The 17280-nt window shown below is 51.7% G+C and overlaps 1 protein-coding gene across 3 annotated transcripts in view; it reads right to left on the bottom strand.

The window, feature by feature from the left end:
- NOC2L (NOC2 like nucleolar associated transcriptional repressor) overlaps nucleotides 1–17280 on the bottom strand; it is an 81066-nt gene that overhangs the window by 1925 nt on the left and 61861 nt on the right. For 2 of the 3 annotated variants that reach the window (XM_067567297.1, XM_067567301.1), the window contains exons 17-18: nucleotides 16864–16999; nucleotides 1307–1447 (exon numbers count right to left, since the gene is read on the bottom strand). In XM_067567297.1, coding sequence (XP_067423398.1) covers nucleotides 1307–1447; nucleotides 16864–16999 — 277 coding nt within the window. Of the gene's footprint in view, nucleotides 1–1306; nucleotides 1448–1899; nucleotides 2009–16863; nucleotides 17000–17280 lie in introns of those variants that run through there. The other variant, XM_067567298.1, reaches the window with a different exon arrangement.

Raw genomic sequence — 17280 nt, 5'->3', positions numbered from 1 at the left:
CGCCCCCTGCAGCGGAAGCCGGCCAGGACAGCAGTGCGAGGGTTCGTTTGGTGCAGAGCACCCCAGGCCAGGGGCCCCCTGCTCCAGAACACAGCTCCGATTACAGCCCAGCTCTTCTGCCGGCTCCTCCCAATGCTCCCACAGCCCCCAACACCCGGGGAAAGCTCTCTAGTGCACTGCACCAGGAGGCCTCCCTTCCCCTCCCTTGGCCCACCAGCTGGGTGGGGGCAGAAGAGAAAACACTGCCAGAGTGGACAGGATTTTTCCCTTCCCAGCACGTTCCTGCCACCCATGCAGCCTGGACACGGGCATCGGGGTGCGTGCGCCAAGCCTCAGCCTTCTGCCATGCAGAATCAGACGGGTTCTGGGCACTGCTCCTGCCAACTCCCCCCAGTTAGCCAAGAAAACCTGCCAGCCACCGGCGACACTGCAGCCGCTTCCCACCGGCACCCGGAACATCACGGTGCCGGTTCTTCCGCACCTTTGAGATCGCTCGCCGGCCCCTATGGCTCTCACAGACGGGCACGGCTAGCGGCAACAGCGAAGCAGCAGGAGTGACTTGGCCAACGCTGCCGGAAGAGCGCCGCTGAGCGCACGCCACAGGAGCAGCACCAGGTGGAACCAGCCTTCGACCCTGCTGGAGGCTACGGTGAGATGGGGGGGCGGAGGGAGTTCTGGGCCCGACCAGGACAAAAGACTGGCTATGCTTCAGGTCCTAGCTGGCCCCTGGCGACCCGGCTCACAATGGGCAACCTGGGTCTCTCGTAGGTAGCAGAGCAGGTATAAAATGCTAGGGCCCACCAGAGAGGCTGCCCTCTCGCCTGCACACGGGCGTCTTGCACAAACCCCCTTCGGGCACCAGCTGCTACCTGCACAAAGCGATCGGGACGAACGCACTGCTCAGTGCACGCAACCACCTAAATCACTAACACCGGCAACGCACCGGCAGCTCCAGCCAGCCGTGTCCCCACCCCTCCCCCCCACGGGGAGAGAACCAGTAGCCAGGGGGTTAACCAGCAAGGAGAAGCATCATCTCTGCTCCCCTCAGGTGAAGTGTTAAGTTGAAGCCAGGCCCTGGCGGGTTTGTTTGAAAGGGACCAGCAGCCTGTCGGCACATCTGAATGCGACGTGCCTAGCAAAACGCCTCTCTCAGGGCGCCCCAAACACCCGGGGAGCTCTCAAAAACCAGGCTGGGGAGCTAGAGGTGGAGGGGGGGCTTGAAACCTACAGACCATCCACATTTCCCCTTCCTTTCCCCTCAAGATCAGCCTGGTCCCCCCCACCCTACCCTCCTTGGCTGGCTTACCATCTGAGTCGCTGGCTTCCTCTTCCTCGTCCTCCTCGATTTCATACTCGCCCTCTTCATCATCCTCATCCTCGCTGCTCACGTCGGAAGCATCGGCCGGGCTCGCCTCTGATCCTGGCGCCTTCTTGGCCTTTAATTTTCCTGCAATTCATTTTTTTTTTTGGGGGGTTAAACGCACGATGCTGCTGCTGTCCCTGGGGGCAGCGAGAATCGGCAGCAAATCTGTGTCCTGTGCGCACCTTCCCGGGGGTGACTGGGCAGACAGGGAAGTGACCACAGCCACCTGCCCGTTGGCTAATGGCCAGATGGCAGGGTCCGCTGCATAGGAGAGGCCAGAGGCAAGGCTGAGCTGCATGCCTGCCATTATAGACTCCACACAGCCGCCGGGGAAGGGGCAGGAGGCAAACGGAGGCAGAGCCTTCACCTTTGGGGACAGGTGTGATAGTGAAGGCCCAGGTCTGATTGTTACTAGGTATTTATGTAGCGCGCAGCCCCTGCCCTGGCAGCCTCCAGGAGATGAGCCCGGCTGTCACAGCTGGGGAGGAAAGCCCGGCAGGAAGAAATGGCACTGACACAGAGTGTTGAGAGGAAGAAAACTGGGAGGAGCAAGGAGGTGCTAAAACCTGAGAGAAACAGCACCCAGGTGCACTGCACGGACTCCCCTGAGCAGCCGCGACCTGCCCATCATGGGCGACACGCGCCCTGCGAATGGGAAAAGCATCGGTGAGGCAGAGCATCGTTCCTGGCGCTGTCATAAACCCCTTTGTTAGCCTGCGCGGAAGGGCCTGGGTAGGACGAGCCACGGAGCCTGATTTCCCCTCCTGTCCCGGCAGGTGGCCCAGCTGGGTCACAGCGGAGGTGGGCTGCAGGGGAAGCTTCCCCTGACACTGGCCGTGCTGGCCCTGTTCCGTGGATCCAGGGCAGCCCTTGCCAAGGCAGCTGAATTCAGCCCCTTTCACTAGCGCTTTGATCCCACGGGGTGGAAGGAATCCTCTCCCTACTCCCACAGAGGCACAGCACAAGGGACTTCAGTGCTGCCCAGGTGAGGAAATTTCACCCTTATTCTCCTGTCCCTTCCCTCCACCCCCCTCCCAAAATCCAGCCATCAACCTACTGCTAAACCCGGCTATTTATGTATCTATGTATTCATCACGCACAGACCAACACAATTTCTTGGGGAAGACTCAACATGCCTTTTGTAAAGGGAAATCACGCCTCACCAATCCACTAGAATTCTTTGAGGGGGGTCAACAAGAATGTGGACAAGGGTGATCCAGTGGATATAATGTACTTAGATTTTCAGAAAGCCTTTGACAAAGTCCCTCACCAAAGGCTGTTAAGCAAACTAAGCTGTCATGGGATAAGAGGGAAGGTCCTTTCCTGGATCAGTAACTGGTTAAAAGATAGGAAACAAAGGGTAGGAATAAATGGTCAGTTTTCAGAACGGAGAGAGTATAGTGTGTCCCCCAGGGAAGTGTATTGTGACCAGCACAGTTCGACATATTCATAAATGACCTGGAAAAATGGTAAATAGTGAGGTGTCAAGATTCACAGATGAAACAGAACAACTCAAGATAGTTAAGTCCAAAGGAGACTGCGAAGAGTTACAAAGGGATCTCACAAAACTGGGTGACTGTGCAACAAATGGCAGATGAAATTCATCGTTGATAATTGCAAAGTAATGCACAATGGAAAATACAATCCCAACTATACATATAAATGGGATGGGGTCTAAATTAGCTGTCACCACTCAAGAAAGATCTTGGAGTCACTGTGGATAGTTCTCTGGAAACATCCACTCAAAGTCCAGCAGCAGTCAAAAAAGCTAACCGACTGTTAGGAGCCATTAGGAAAGGTACAGATAATAAGACAGAAATTATCATCTTGCTTCTTTATAAACCCGTGATTCGTGGACATCTGGAATACTGCGTGCAGATCTGGTCACTCCATCTCAAAAAAGATATATTGGGATTGGAAAAGGTACAGAAAAGGGCAACAAAAATGATGAGGTGTTTGGAAAAGCTTCCATATGAGGAGAGATTAATAAGACAGACTCTTCAGCTTGGAAAAGAGACGACTAAGGGGGGGATAGGATAGAGGTCTATAAAATCATGACTGGTGTGTGGAGAAAGTAAATAAGGAAGTGTTATTTACTCCTTCTCATAACACAAGAACTAGGGGTCACCAAATGAAATTAACAGGCAGCAGGTTTAAAAACTAACAAAAGGAAGTATTTCTTCACACAACGCACAGTCAACCTGTGGAACTCCTTGCCAGAGGATATTATGAAGGCCAAGACTATAACGGGGTTCAAAAAAGAACTGGATAAGTTCATGGAGGATAGGTCCATTAATTGCTATGAGCCAGGATGGGCAGGGATTGCTGTTTGCCAGAAGCTGGGAATGGGCGACGGGATGGATCACTTGATCACCTGTTCTGTTCATTCCCTCTGAAGCACCTGGAATTGGCCACTGTCGGAAGACAGCTACTGGGCTAGATGGACCATTGGTCTGACCCGGTATGGCTGTTCTTACTTACTGCCCATTTCCTTCCTCTTCACACGAGGCAGCTAGAGGAACGGTTTATCCATGGGACTCCACCTGGCACCCCTGCTCAGTGTGCACCCTTCTTGTGTCTTTGCACGCACACCCCCTCCCGCCTCAGCAGCTGGCTTGTGCTATCCACTCGGCTGAGTCCAGCCACTGAGCAGTTGGTTGCGAGCTCTCCCAGTCCTCCCTCCCCCCACCTTGCTCTCCCCGGACCGAGGTCGGGCTGCCTCCATTTATTAAGCTCGCTGGGCACTGAGACAACCCGACTAATGGTGCTCAGCCCTGCACCCTGTCGCCACGCAGAGCGCCCCCCCTCCTCGGGGGCCAGCCATGCAGAAGATGGATAGCCGTGCTCCCGGCCACCCGAGATAATATGGATGGGCACCTGAGAAGCCTATCTCTGCGCTCCCAGGAACAGGCAGGAACAAAAGCTCACGCCCATTCATCATGCCCTGGGAGCACAAGGCGCTGTCAGCGCCGGTTAGCCGCTCGGAGAGCTCATCTGATACAGACCAGAGGAGCCAGCTCCCTTGCTGAGCCCAGCTGTGAGCAGAACCGGATCCCAGGCCCTTGATTAATTTCCCTCCTTTTACCTGCTGGTCTCAGGGTCTTAAAGGGGAACTGACCAAAAAACCCTCCCCGCCGCCAGCAACGAAAGGATTTCAAAAGCTTGGCTTACGTTTCACCATCCCGGCTGCCGGCGCGCGACTCCTCCTAGGGGATGGGTCTGTGCTACCAGCCTGACATGCCCCGGCTCTCGGGCGGGGCGGCTAGCCTCTCTTGCCACCGCAGCTGCGCTTCTATTTGCAGTGCGCCAGCGTGACTGCCGCTAGCTGGGGCGGGTCTGCCTGAGCCGGAGGTTTCATCTCCAGCGCCCAGGGTCCCACTGGAGTCCGTCTCGCTCTCAGCCCGTCCTACGAGCTGTCAGCCAACTTTTCAACCATGGGGGGATTCTGGCACAGAGACGACCCAACTTGAATACGGGGCTGGGTCATAACCTCACCACGCCGCCTGCACCGGGGCGGGGGGCAGTGCACAGCTTCCAGAGCAAGGCCAGAACCAAACCGTGATCAGTCACCATCTGGCCCCCGCCTCCCTCTTGTGCTCTAGGGCAGGGAAATAATCTGTGCCCATCCTCAAGCAAGCACTGGGCCCCCTCTGCACCAGCTCACCAGCACAGGCCATGCATGGGAGGTGGGGGCGGGGGGAAGGGAGGCAGAAGGTGGAATCAAGGCTCAACCCCAACTCCATGCCCATCTGCGGGACATCCAGTCAGCAGGACAATCCGATGGCTCCCCGCCCCATGTGGGAAGGGTGAAAAGGGGGAGCCCAGAACCTCAGCTTCCCAAAGGAGAAGAGGGGGCAACTAAACGGAACTAACTCTAAGCACTAGCGAAGCACCCAGGTGCCACCTGCCAGCACAAAGCCTGCATAAAACAGAGGGGCAGCGTTGCCTGCAATCCTCAGAGCCGAGAACCCTCTGCACACGATCCATCCTCCACCCTGCTGCCTCCAGAAATCCCTGCTGACTAGACACGGAGATATTAGCCTGACTTTTAATACCATTTGGTTGGGAAGCGGGCGCTGTAAAGTCTGCATTAATCACTTTAATGATGAAGCTATTACTGGGGCAGGGGGAGGGGGGGGGGGGGGGCGCGGCGCTCAGACGGGATGGGAAATCCGCCAGAGCTCCTGGGACGTTGTAGCCATTACAAAGAGTTGCCCGGCTTTGCTGCCAAATTAGCTGGTTGCAAAATGCACGTGGTTGCTTCAAATCCATCTCTAGCTGTTGGAGATCAGAGGGAGACCGAATATTGGGGGGAGGAGGGCAGATTACCCCACAACTGCGACTGCAACGCTCTTCCACCTTCTTCTGGAGCATCTGATACTGGCCAGTGTCAGAGTACAGGGCCTTGGACTAGATGGACCGTGGGTCTGACGCAGCGTGGCAACGCCCACATTCCTATCTCCTGGAGTTGCTGTGGCCCTTTAGTCCAATGGACCAGCTTAGCCAGAGGATTCAGTTCCTGGATATTATATGCAACAGGAGCACAAAGATACCCCGTGACGTCTACGTGCAGGGTTACACACACAGCAGGGCAATCTCCTGTACTCCTGAGTTGTGTGTGTCTCATCAGGACAGATCATCTGCAAGATCCTTTAGAGTTGAGTTGATATTAAACAAAGAATAAACATGGGGTTGGAGGGTGGGGGGAAGATAAAAGCTGGCCCCAAACAAAGACATTTTAAAAAAGGTTCCACCCAGTATCAAGGGATAAATCCCTGTGCAGCAGCTGGAGAGAACCTTGCCTCCAACACACGTTTTTGATTAAGGGGCCATAGATGCACTAGTTTTAAAATGAGGTTATGCTAAGTCCATGTCTGCTTTCGTACACGTCACCTTCCCATAGCGCTCTCCGCCCCAGGCTACCCAACTGCACTGCGCACACAAGCGAACGTGGCCTTGCGAACCTGCTGGGAGGCAGGGAAGCACTACCACTTCCATTCTACAGATGGGGAAACTGAGGCACCAAGGAGGCCAGTGGCCCAATTTATCCTTGTGCCCATTGCCATGGTGAAAAGGCTCCTCCCCAGCTCAGGGAAGCCACCCAGCGCTCAGGGAGATGCTCAAGGGCACATGGCGAGTGTTTACAGGACCCAGCTCACCAGAGATCACCTGCATGGCTGCACTGATACAGACACAGGCTCTCCCATGCACGGGTGCCACTCCCTAATTTGATATCCAGACACGCACGGGAGGAGGAAGATGGCCAGACCCACAATTCCCTCCCGTCACTCAGCAATCCAAACGACAACCCGGGGTCTCAGGCCCAACGTCTGGAGAAGCGATTAGACAAAGAGAAAGCGGGGTGGCTGGGGGTGGAGGGAAGCGACGGATCCATGAGTTGGAGGAATAAAATCCACACTTGCTCAGCCCGCAAGCCTGATGCAAATGCTTGGGCTGCCACGCACATGGGGCGCAACTCACACCCCGCTGAAAGATTTGCCTGGTGTCTGTCTCCTGCACAGGAGTAAGTGGCAGACGGGGGACGGCCAGCGTGATGGCTCATACGCTGGGGACCGAACTAGGGAGCTCTGGAGCTAGAAGCACATGCTACGACAGCCTGGCCCAAAGCTCTGCAGCTGGAACTCTCCCAAACGAGTATCCGCTGTGGATGGGCAGAGGGGGGAGGTGTAACACTAGTGGGGGAGACACAGACTTTGTGCCACCCCTTTCCACAGGGCTGGGCTGAGTCGCACCCACCTAGATTATCGGCAGGTCCATCTCAGGACTCTCAGACATGCTTGCTAGTCACGGACCTATTGCTTCCCCTGATCTACCACACAGCAGGGCCCCATGGCAGGTTCCTCGCTGCTGGGGAGACGGGCAAGCCATCCCCACCCCCATTTTGGAAGTGCCGGCAGATCTCTGAGGGAAGGTGTTTATCAGACGCACAATCGCATTCGGCTTCCCTATGCCCCTGCTCCGCGCGCTCTCCCCTGCTCTCACCAGCTGTGAGACTCCTTCACCAGGGACCGCACAGCTGGGATTCTCAAACAGGGACCTCAACCTCATGGACGAGGTGGGAGCTGGCGTCTCGCCCCCTTGGACCATCTCAGATACGTGGAGTTAATAGAGACCCCGATCCTGTGATTTGCTCCACTCGGGTGGAGCTCTGCACCCACACAGCGCTCCAGGGACCGCCCCCCCGAGCAGCACTCACTGCAGAATTAGGGTCATCGCCGGTACCCTACACACAGCGTCCATCTGGAACAGGGTCTCTTCATGCAAAGTCAAAACGAAAACTCAAGAGAAAGGGGCTGAGGCAAAGAGGAATCAGGCAGGCAGCTTCGAGGAGGAGATTTATGAGAACCATCTATTGTTATGATGTAATCTATTCCCCCACCCCCAACACTTGGGGTGACTCTATAATACTGACAAAAAGAATAACCCCACTTCTCCCTCCCCCCCAGGAGAACACACTGCCTATGGATTGCTTTGCTAATCCCATATGCAGAGGCACACGCCAGGAAATCTGCCATCTAGAAGGGCCGCGGTTATTCCTTTAACAAATGAAAACATCTGGACCACCTCCTCCCCCCCATACTGATGTAATATGCTTACGTGACAGAGAAACGAAGAAACCTGCTCAAGTTCATTAGAGGCACACCACCGCTTAATGTGGACAGATTGCTCATTACGACCCAGCCCGGAGAGAGAACGCAGCCGCGCTCCCTTCTCGCCGTTAATTGCCTCATGACGAGGCAATCCCGCACCTCTCTCCGAGCCATTAATAATTTCCAGGAGCAGCCGTCTTCTTTCCCAGAAAGCCGTCAGCTGGTAAATGAGAGGAATGCTGCCGCCACCACCACCGCCACCCCGCCCTAGACAGAACCATCCATCAAATCCATGCGGCCCCCCCACCTTCATCCTCACCCTCTGCAAACCTGTGTGGTTCCGGGAGCGTTCAACCCGCCTCCTTCCTTACCAGAGCTTTCAAGACACCAAGCCCACTCCAGCCTGCCTTCCCCAGTCCAAAGGGCTTCTCGCTTCCTCGGCAAACACTGTTCCGTGTAACCCACGCACTAGCCACCTTTCCTACACCTCTGGCGTTGTCCCACCCCTGTAGAAATCGGCAGGCAGTTGTACCACCATGGCTTAAAACAAAAGGCGCAGAAAAGGAGGCTTCCCTCTCTTCCAGATGTTTTAACTGCTTATAAACCAATATCAGAAGCTGCCTCTACCCCCTCCCACCCCCACACTTGCATCTGTATCTGCTCCATGCACTGATGCTTGCTTGGCAACTTTGCTTCATAGCTGATTTGAAGCTGATGAGGCAGAGATATTTGCTGATAGGGAAATCAAAGCAGAAAGCACTGTTTGGTGGTGCTGGTTTTATTTTAATTTTTTTGCAGGGTTTTTTTGTTTTGTTTTTGTTTTTTCTTTTAGATTTTTATGCAAACAAATCAAAAACTTAATGTGTTTTCTGTGCCAAGATCGATCAGCAATTGATCTCAATGTGATTCAAAGCCGAGCTCCATTCACCCTCCATCACCTCCCTGTTGCAAAGAAACCCAACTCCAGGCTGGGAATGAGCAAGATCTGAACGTAATTACACAGCCCCCGATTGGCCCGAAAGGAAGGAAAGGAAAGATCTGAAGGAGGGGATAGGGGAGAAAATCATTAGCATTGTGCAGCTGCCATCCTCCTGTCCCATGCCTCAAACATTGACCAAGACATGGGAATTGCGGGAGCTCAGCACCATGTGAGACTGGACTTTAAATTCATGTCTTGTGTTCGTGCCTATAGTAAAGCGCATGCATGCATACACTCTCCCCCGCCCCAATACCACTGAAGCACGTGGTAGATGAATATATGGTTATACGTAACACAGCACACACACACACACACACATATATCCATCAGAGGAATGTGTGTATATTTTACATGTACATATATATTATCTTTAACTATTGTGTCCTCACACCTTTAATCACAACAGACAGATATGATCCATGTGCGCTTATCACTGTAGCCATCTAGTTATTTATACTGTGCTCATCGCCATGGTTGCTCAGCCCATGTCACCTTTATGCACACGCTTTGTACATACATCGTCTGCGCACACAACAGGCATTACGTGTAGAATGTACATATATTTCACACACACCGAGTTGTGTGTATGTTTTCTATGCACAATACATATCTACACTCGAGAATTAATCATTTGTTATGGTAAGAAGTATTCTCGCAGAGGCAGCGAAGTGCATGAAAATGTGTTCACGGCAAATATAATCAATTCTTCATTATTTTATGGCAGACCCTAAAGAAAATCACCAATAATTGATGCAATTAAGCAGCTACTGCATTTGCAACCCCTCCCCCGAACGACATTCGCTGTTCTACACCACTGACACCCGTGCATCAGTTATCGAAAAGCAGCGCCGGCAGAACAGAGAGATTCTTCCTGAAATCAATGTCCCGGAGCCTTTACGAATCTGCATGTAACCCTCCCCTGAACACACGCACACACAACAGCAGCTCCATCGTATCACTATAACTAAAAGAGAAGCAACCTCCAAGACTCGGGGAGATGAACGACGTGAAAGAGAAGCAAAAGAAGCAGAGAGCACAGAAACAGGGGGCAGGACCCGCCACCCCCAGATCTCCCTCCCTTTTCTTAGTTTTAAATATCGTCCCCTGGCACCGTCGACAGCCTGGGTTTTTACCTCACTAAACGGAGGTTGTGCGTGCACTGTAACATCTGGAATCGTACGGGCAGGAGCCCTCTCTCAGCTCTGATGCATATCCTGCTCCCTGTGGACTACAGGAGCCATGTCCCTCTTAAGAGCTCACGCCATAAGCTCCCATCTCATAAACGAGCCGCTTCTCCCGATAAGGGAGCTGCCCCATTTCTCCCCTCCCCAGCCCGTTCTGCACCCTATCCTGGATATGCTGTACCCTAGAGGAGTCTTTCCCCTGCAAGGGCTTGCCACATATCCCCCCACGTTATATAGTCGCTGCTTCACCCACCCCATCTTGTCCGGCTCCCTGGGTCAGACCGCAGCCTCTCCCCCCACCAAAATAGCCCCCCCCCCCCACCTTATTCTGCACCCTCAACGTGCCTCCCAAAATCTACTCAGAAGGGGGAGCGACAAGAGCTGCAGAAGATATTCTGCGGCTGCTTCCGCACCCTGGGGGGAAGCAGCAAATCCCTGAGCCCTCCCCGGTGCAGCTGGGGGAGGAAGGGGATGCACCACCAGGGATGGGGCAGGAGGTGGTACCTGTTCCAGCTAGAGGAGGGTGGGACTGCAGAACTCTCTGTGCCAGGAAAAGAAGAGACTGGGGGGCAAGCCCTCCAATCCTGCCAGCGGTTCAGCTGATACGTCGATTCCCTGCAGCTGCCCCTCCGAGAGCCCGGGAGAACAGGGGAGTGCACAGGGCAGCTCCCCAGTCCCTGCTGTTGGGGGTTAGACAGCCTCCCCCTGCAGCGGAGGGGGCTGGGTGAGCTCCTGCTACAAGCCAGGCCAGACAGGAGGGAAAGGGAGAGCACGGAGGTCCCCCCCCGCCCCTAAATGAACACTCAGGGCTGCCAGAGGAAGGATCCTTACCCACCCTCCTACCAGGACCCACTGCAGCCTGTCATTCTCGGCTGGGCGCTACACGCATGGCATGAGCCCATTTGCAAAAAGCCTCATTCTTCGGGGTACAGCTGCCTCCTGCACCGGCAGCTTCGGGGCCCCAATCCTGCAAACACCGACGCGTCTGCTTGACCGGGCTCAGGTGAGCCGGCCTGCCGAGGGCAACGGAGCCAGTCAAGGCTGAGAAGTGAAGCACCTACAGGAGCACAGGCTGCGCTAGGGCTGACAGCAGGAGCGCCAGGCCATAAAGGAAGCAGCGGAAGCGATTGCTGTGATCAGAGGAGCCATGGCCTCTCCCACACCTCAGCCCAGTAAGCGGGGTACTGTAATAAGCGCACACACCATGGATTCTGTGGCTATGCATGTGAAGTCCTTCATTTGCTACGCTAATTAGCCACACTTCTCCTTTTGCAATTAATTGCTTTCTGATTACAGGACCTGGGAGAGAGAGAGGCTGGCATTTTGCTTTTCCCCTGCTACTTGCTGAACTAGACTCTCTTTTACTGTTCATTTTGCATCATAAGCCTTCTTCAAAGTGAGGAAATGATTTGCACGGGGGCAGCCCTCTTCAGAGACCTGCTCTCCTGTGTCCCAAATACTCTAATGTTTGCTGGACACCAGTTAACAAGGAAGGAATTTTAGGTATGTTAGTTAGTTAACCCCAGGAATCTTGCTGTCCTCCCTGCTAACCTACTCCAGGGAGATGACAGTCACTGTAAACCCTAATGAGAGCTTAACTACTGCAATATTTAATTAAAAAAAAAAAAGGTGGGGAAGAGAGGGGCTTTGAACAGCAGCTAATTAACAGAAAATTACTAATTTCCTCGCTATTAAGGCTGATTTTCCCTGGTCTGAATGCAGGCTGGGATCTGGCTGGGCAAAGCTGAACCACAAATGGAAAGAAGATGATGCTGTCAACAAGGAAGGGTTTCTTTCCCATGCCAAACGCCTTGTCTCTGGCTACAAATGGGAAGTATTTCTATTCTAGTTCGTCTCTTTGCATCTCACTAGTGAGCCACAAAAATGCTGAGCCAGTTGCAGATGCTGCTAAGGTCAGTTAAGGGGAAAAAAAAGAGAGGAAGGGCTCTCTCTTCTCCTATCCACAGTAAGACCACAGGGACCACCAGGCCAGAGCAGACTCAAGGTCCATCTAGCCCACCATCCTGTCTCTGACACTGACCAGAGCCAGATGCTTCAGAGAAAGGTGCAAGAACCCCACAGCTGGCCACTGTGGGATAATCTGCCCCTCAATAAAGTCTTGCCCTAATGCCTAATAGTTAAGAGGCTAGTTAAAATCCTGAAATGTGGTTTTATCTCCTCCCGACACTACATTTTTAGCATTAACTCGAACCCAGGATATTCATGTTATTTATATAAATGTCCAGTCACGGTAGGTTCTTGGCCTCAATGACTTCTTGTGGCACTGAGTTCCACAGTCCCATCATAGGCTGTGTGGAAAAGCATTTCCTTACATCAGCTTTTAATTTGCTACCTTTCAGTTTCATTTATCTCCCCTTGCTCTTGTGTTCTCAGACAGACAGGAGTGACTAAGTCTGGGTTGAAATTTTCAAACCAAAAGGAACGAAAGATGTGTGGCTAAATCACCTAGGCCACTTTGAAAATCTCACCCCTGGCGTGGGCCACACCAGCAGGGTTGTGCTCCTCTCTGGCCAGTCAAAACCAGACTTGACAGGGAAAAGCCAGTACAAAAAGCAGTGACGTTCAGCTTGTTGGCACAGAGTCTAATAAAAGGACGGGGCTGGTGCCTGGCAGGAAAGATGTGAGGATAGGGCTGTTATTGGAAAGGTACAGACCCCACCCTGCAACTGGGGGATGCATGCAAGCCCCAGTAAAGCTGGGGACTCCTGCCGATGGAGTCAGTTCACTGGAGGAGACATTGAGGGCAGTAAGTCACTTCTTAGCCATTCTCCCCCCGGCTCTTACCTCAGGAATGAAGTGCAGGGCAATTCTAACGCTCTCTCATTGCCTCGCCAAGGTGGGGAAGCCGGCAGTGTTTGCACTCCCCATAGGCCACCGACCTCTTCAGGTGCCACTGTCCTCTGCTACGCCCCAGACTGGCCCCACCGCACACAGGTCTAGGCATTTTCCAGCCAGACCCGCCCAGCCCGGGGGACACAGCAGGCTGGGCCAGGAACTCAGGGGTCTGGCTGACAGGCCAGGCTCACGTTTGAGGGCCCTGGTGGATCAGTGTGGAAATTTCAGCCCCGGCCATCGCTACCGTTTGTCTTCTGAGAGAAGATTCCCGGTGTCTAAAGGGCTTCACAACGTGTCAGTAAGACAGCTCATTTCACATCGCCAGCCTGCCTCGGCTTGTCAGGTTTCCCCCATCGCTCTCTACAGGGAGGTCAATGCCGCTGGGCTTCACCGACCATGCGTTCTACACTCCTCTCCCCAAATACCGACCGCAGCCCCCACAACATGCCCACAGCTCCGCAGCTGAGCGTGGCTCACTGTGGGTGGGGTCTACGCTGCTCTCAGAGACACGTCCTCTACCCTGTGCAGCATACTGTAGGGTGCAAAACTTTGCAGTCATCAGGATTTTTGGGGGAGCAGATAAGTCATCAGAGCAAACGCAGGAGTGTTAGTCTAGGTGACCAGAACCAGGAGATGAAGTGATGGCCATATACTGTATATCTCCAACCATCAGACATGGATATTGCCCCTTTTATGTGAGCATTTTAAAAGCGCTTTATAGAAATATTGAAAATAAGTCTCAAGGTTAAGTCATCTTTCCAATAATGCATGCAGCAAGCTGGTGGGAGAGTCAGGAACAGAACCCAGGAGTCCTGGCCTCTCACCCCCAGCCATTCTCAAGTACAAATAATATTAACCCTTTGGAAGTCACTGAGATTTTCCTAAAACATTCATGATCCCCCTCCAGTATTAGGGAGAGCTGTAGGTATCTCAATTTTCATCAGTACCATCTGTATTCATCATACCATCTGGTCATGGTGACAGTAATAAGTCACCAGGACCAGATGGTATCACCCAAGTGTTCTGAAGGAACTCCAGTGTGAAATTGCAGAACTAACAACTGTGGTATGTAACCTATCATTTAAATCAGCTTCTATACCAGATGACTGGAGGATAGCTAATGTGACACTAATTTTTAAAAAGGCTCTAGAGGCGACCCTGACAATTGCAGGCCGGTAAACCTAACTTCAGTACCAGGCAAATTAGTTGAAACTATAGTAAAGAACAGAATTATCAGACACATACATGAACACGATTTGTTGGGGAAGAATCAGCACGGTTTTTGTAAAGGGAAATCACGCCTCACCAATCCACTAGAATTTTTTGAGGGTGTCAACAAACATGTGGACAAGGGTGATCCAGAGGATATAGTGTACTTAGATTTTCAGAAAGCCTTTGACAAAGCCCCTCACCAAAGGCTCTTAAGTAAACTGTCATGGGATAAGAAGGAAGGTCCTCTCATGGATCAGTAACTGGTTAAAAGACAGGAAACAAAGGGTAGGAATAAATGGTAATTTTTCAGAATGGAGAGAGGTAAATACCAGTGTTCCCCAGGGGTCTGTACTGGGAACAGTATCGTTCAACATATTCATAAATTAACTGGGAAACGATTGAAACAGAGAGGTGTCAAAATTCACAGATGATACAAAACTATTCAAGATAGTTAAGGCCAAAGCAGACTGTGAAGAGTTACAAAGGGACCTCACAAAACTGGGTGACAAAATGGCAGATGAAATTCAACGTTGATAAATGCAAAGAAATACACACGGGAAAACATGATCCCAACTATACATTTAAAATGATGGGGTCTAAATTAGCTGTTGCCGCTCAAGAAAGCGATCTTGGAGTGGATGTTTTCAGAGCACTATCCACAGTGACTCCATGTGCAGCAGCAGTAAAAAAAGCTAACCGAATGTTGGGACTCAGTAGGAAAGGGACAGATACTAAGACAGAAAATATCATATTTGCCTCTGTATAAATTCATGGTACGCCCACATCTTGAATATTGCATGCAGATCTGGTCACCCTGTCTCAAAAAAGATATACTGGAATTGGAAAAGGTACAGAAAAGCGCAACAAAAACTATTAGGGATATGGAACAGCTTCCATATGAGGAGAGATTAATAAGGGACTTTTCAGCATGGAAGAGACAACTGGGAGGGACATGAAAGAGGTCTATAAATCATGACTGGTGAGGAGAAAATAAATATGAGAAGGAGTAAATAACACTTCCTTAACACAAGAACCAGGGAGTCACCAAATGAAATTAATAGGCAGCAAGTTTAAAACAAACAAAAGGAAGTATTTCTTCACACAACGCACAGTCAACCTGTGAAACTCTTTGCCAGAAGATGTTGTGAAGGCCAAGACTATCACAGGGTACAAAAAAGAACTAGATACATTCATAGAGGATAAGTCCCTCGATGGCTATTAGCCAGGATAGGCAGGGATGCAAAACCATGCTCCGAAGTGTCCCTAGCCTCTGTTTGCCAGAAGCTGGGGATGGGTGACAGGGGATATGGAGGACTAGGTGATTGCCTGTTGTGTTCGTTCTCTCTGAAGCACCTGGCATTGGCCACTGTCTGAAGACAGGACACTGGGCTAGATGGACCATTGGTCTGAACCAAAATGGCCGTTCTTATGTAATTCCAGTTGTGCATTCCATTTTCCCTGTTCCTCTTTACTACTAAGGACACCTGCAAAATCCATTGCATTAAATATTTGGCTGATATAGCAAAAGCGCTCTGAACTTTCCTCCCACCCTTTTTATTAGGAACACCTGCAACAAAACCAGGATTTCATCAACTTCTGTGGCTTAATTCCCCAGCAAATGTCAGAATTTACTCTGACACATCATAACCACCATCCCACGTGGAAGGTCAGAACTTTAATGGGAGACAAGAAAGAGGACCAGGTGAGCTCCTGGAGAAACAAAAATACAGTGTTTTCCTGAAAGAGCCCTGTGTAATAAATGGGAACCAAACAGTCAGGGAACGTGAAATAAATACAAGCCTCTCTCAAAGAAGAATTTGACACTTTTCCGAGCTGTTCAGTGGTGTTTTTAAGCATGTTCTGTAGCGGACCCCTAGTGGTCAATTGGCAAATTACACCACTATTTTCTCGATAAACCAAAACTTTCTTGCCCCATCAAAAACTTTTGCAGTCCTTAAGTCATTAAAGAGTTTTCTAGAAAGATCCAGGGGACAGAAAGAGTGGGAGGAATTAACCCTTCTCTCCAAGATGGTCTCTGTTCTGGAAACCAGCAATTGCTGGGCCTATCTATGGTACTTACATGAAACTCACAATCTGTACCATATTTCTCCTTACAACACCCCTGCGAGGCAGGCCATGCTACTCTCCATTTGATAGAAGGGGAAGGGAGACACAGAGATACAGGGGACCAGAGACCTGTGTTTGGGAGCTACCTGAGAACTCCTTGCAGTGGACGAACCTCTACCATGTCACAGGAGCATTTGAGAGTAGGCGCTATCTTAAAATGAGCACCCCCTTGCTGCTGGATTATCAGAGATCCACTGGCCAGGGTCAGTATGCACGGCAAAAGGAAGGCGCTGAGGGGTTGTGTGTGTGGCGGGGGGGAGTCAGGAAGGGAAATGAAAGCTAGTGGCAACTTCAATATGAGCTGAAGACAAGCAAAGCAAAAAGACTTGGGGGCAAAATGAAAAACTTCCCTGGTTTAAATGCCTCAAAAGAAACACACCCCACCATTCTCCCTCCATGCCAGCAAGCCTGATGGGCCAAGCTCAGCTGTAATGCAACTCCCCAGAGTCAGAGTTGCACCATCTTACACCGCAGATGAATTTGGCCCCTTTGCAATACACAGTCAAAGCCCTACCAACCCCAGCCCCATACCTTGCACAGAGAACACATTGCTCTCCTCTTCCGAGTCGCTATCCAGCTCAAAGAGGTCCTTGAATTCTTTCTTGTCGTCCTCCTTCCTGTCCTCCAGCCGCTTTCGTTTGATTTCTGGGAGGTTCAAGTCGTCGAGCTAGATGGGCCAAAAACAATGAAACTGCCTTTAGAAATGGTCTCTGCTTTCCAGCCAGGGCACAGGGCCCACCCTGAGCCACAAGCGAACGTACAACACTGAGCTTAGACCCAAAAACCTCAGCTTCACACTGCCGCTAAAATCCGCGTTACCTGCAGGCAAAGGACAATTTATTGTGCCTGCCACGTCCATGGGAAGGGCCAACACACCTGGGAGCCAGTTACCAAGGCAAACTAATCCATACAAAGTATTGCCACTCCAGTGACCTGACCAAGGAACAT

This window comes from Emydura macquarii, unplaced genomic scaffold (assembly GCF_026122565.2).
Source record: "Emydura macquarii macquarii isolate MOO-44397 ecotype Brisbane River unplaced genomic scaffold, CSIRO-AGI_Emac_v2 contig_2768, whole genome shotgun sequence".
In the NCBI taxonomy this organism is placed as follows: domain Eukaryota; kingdom Metazoa; phylum Chordata; order Testudines; family Chelidae; genus Emydura; species Emydura macquarii.
The sequence above is the reverse complement of the archived record's forward strand: the minus strand, read 5'-3'. Positions and strand labels throughout refer to the sequence as shown.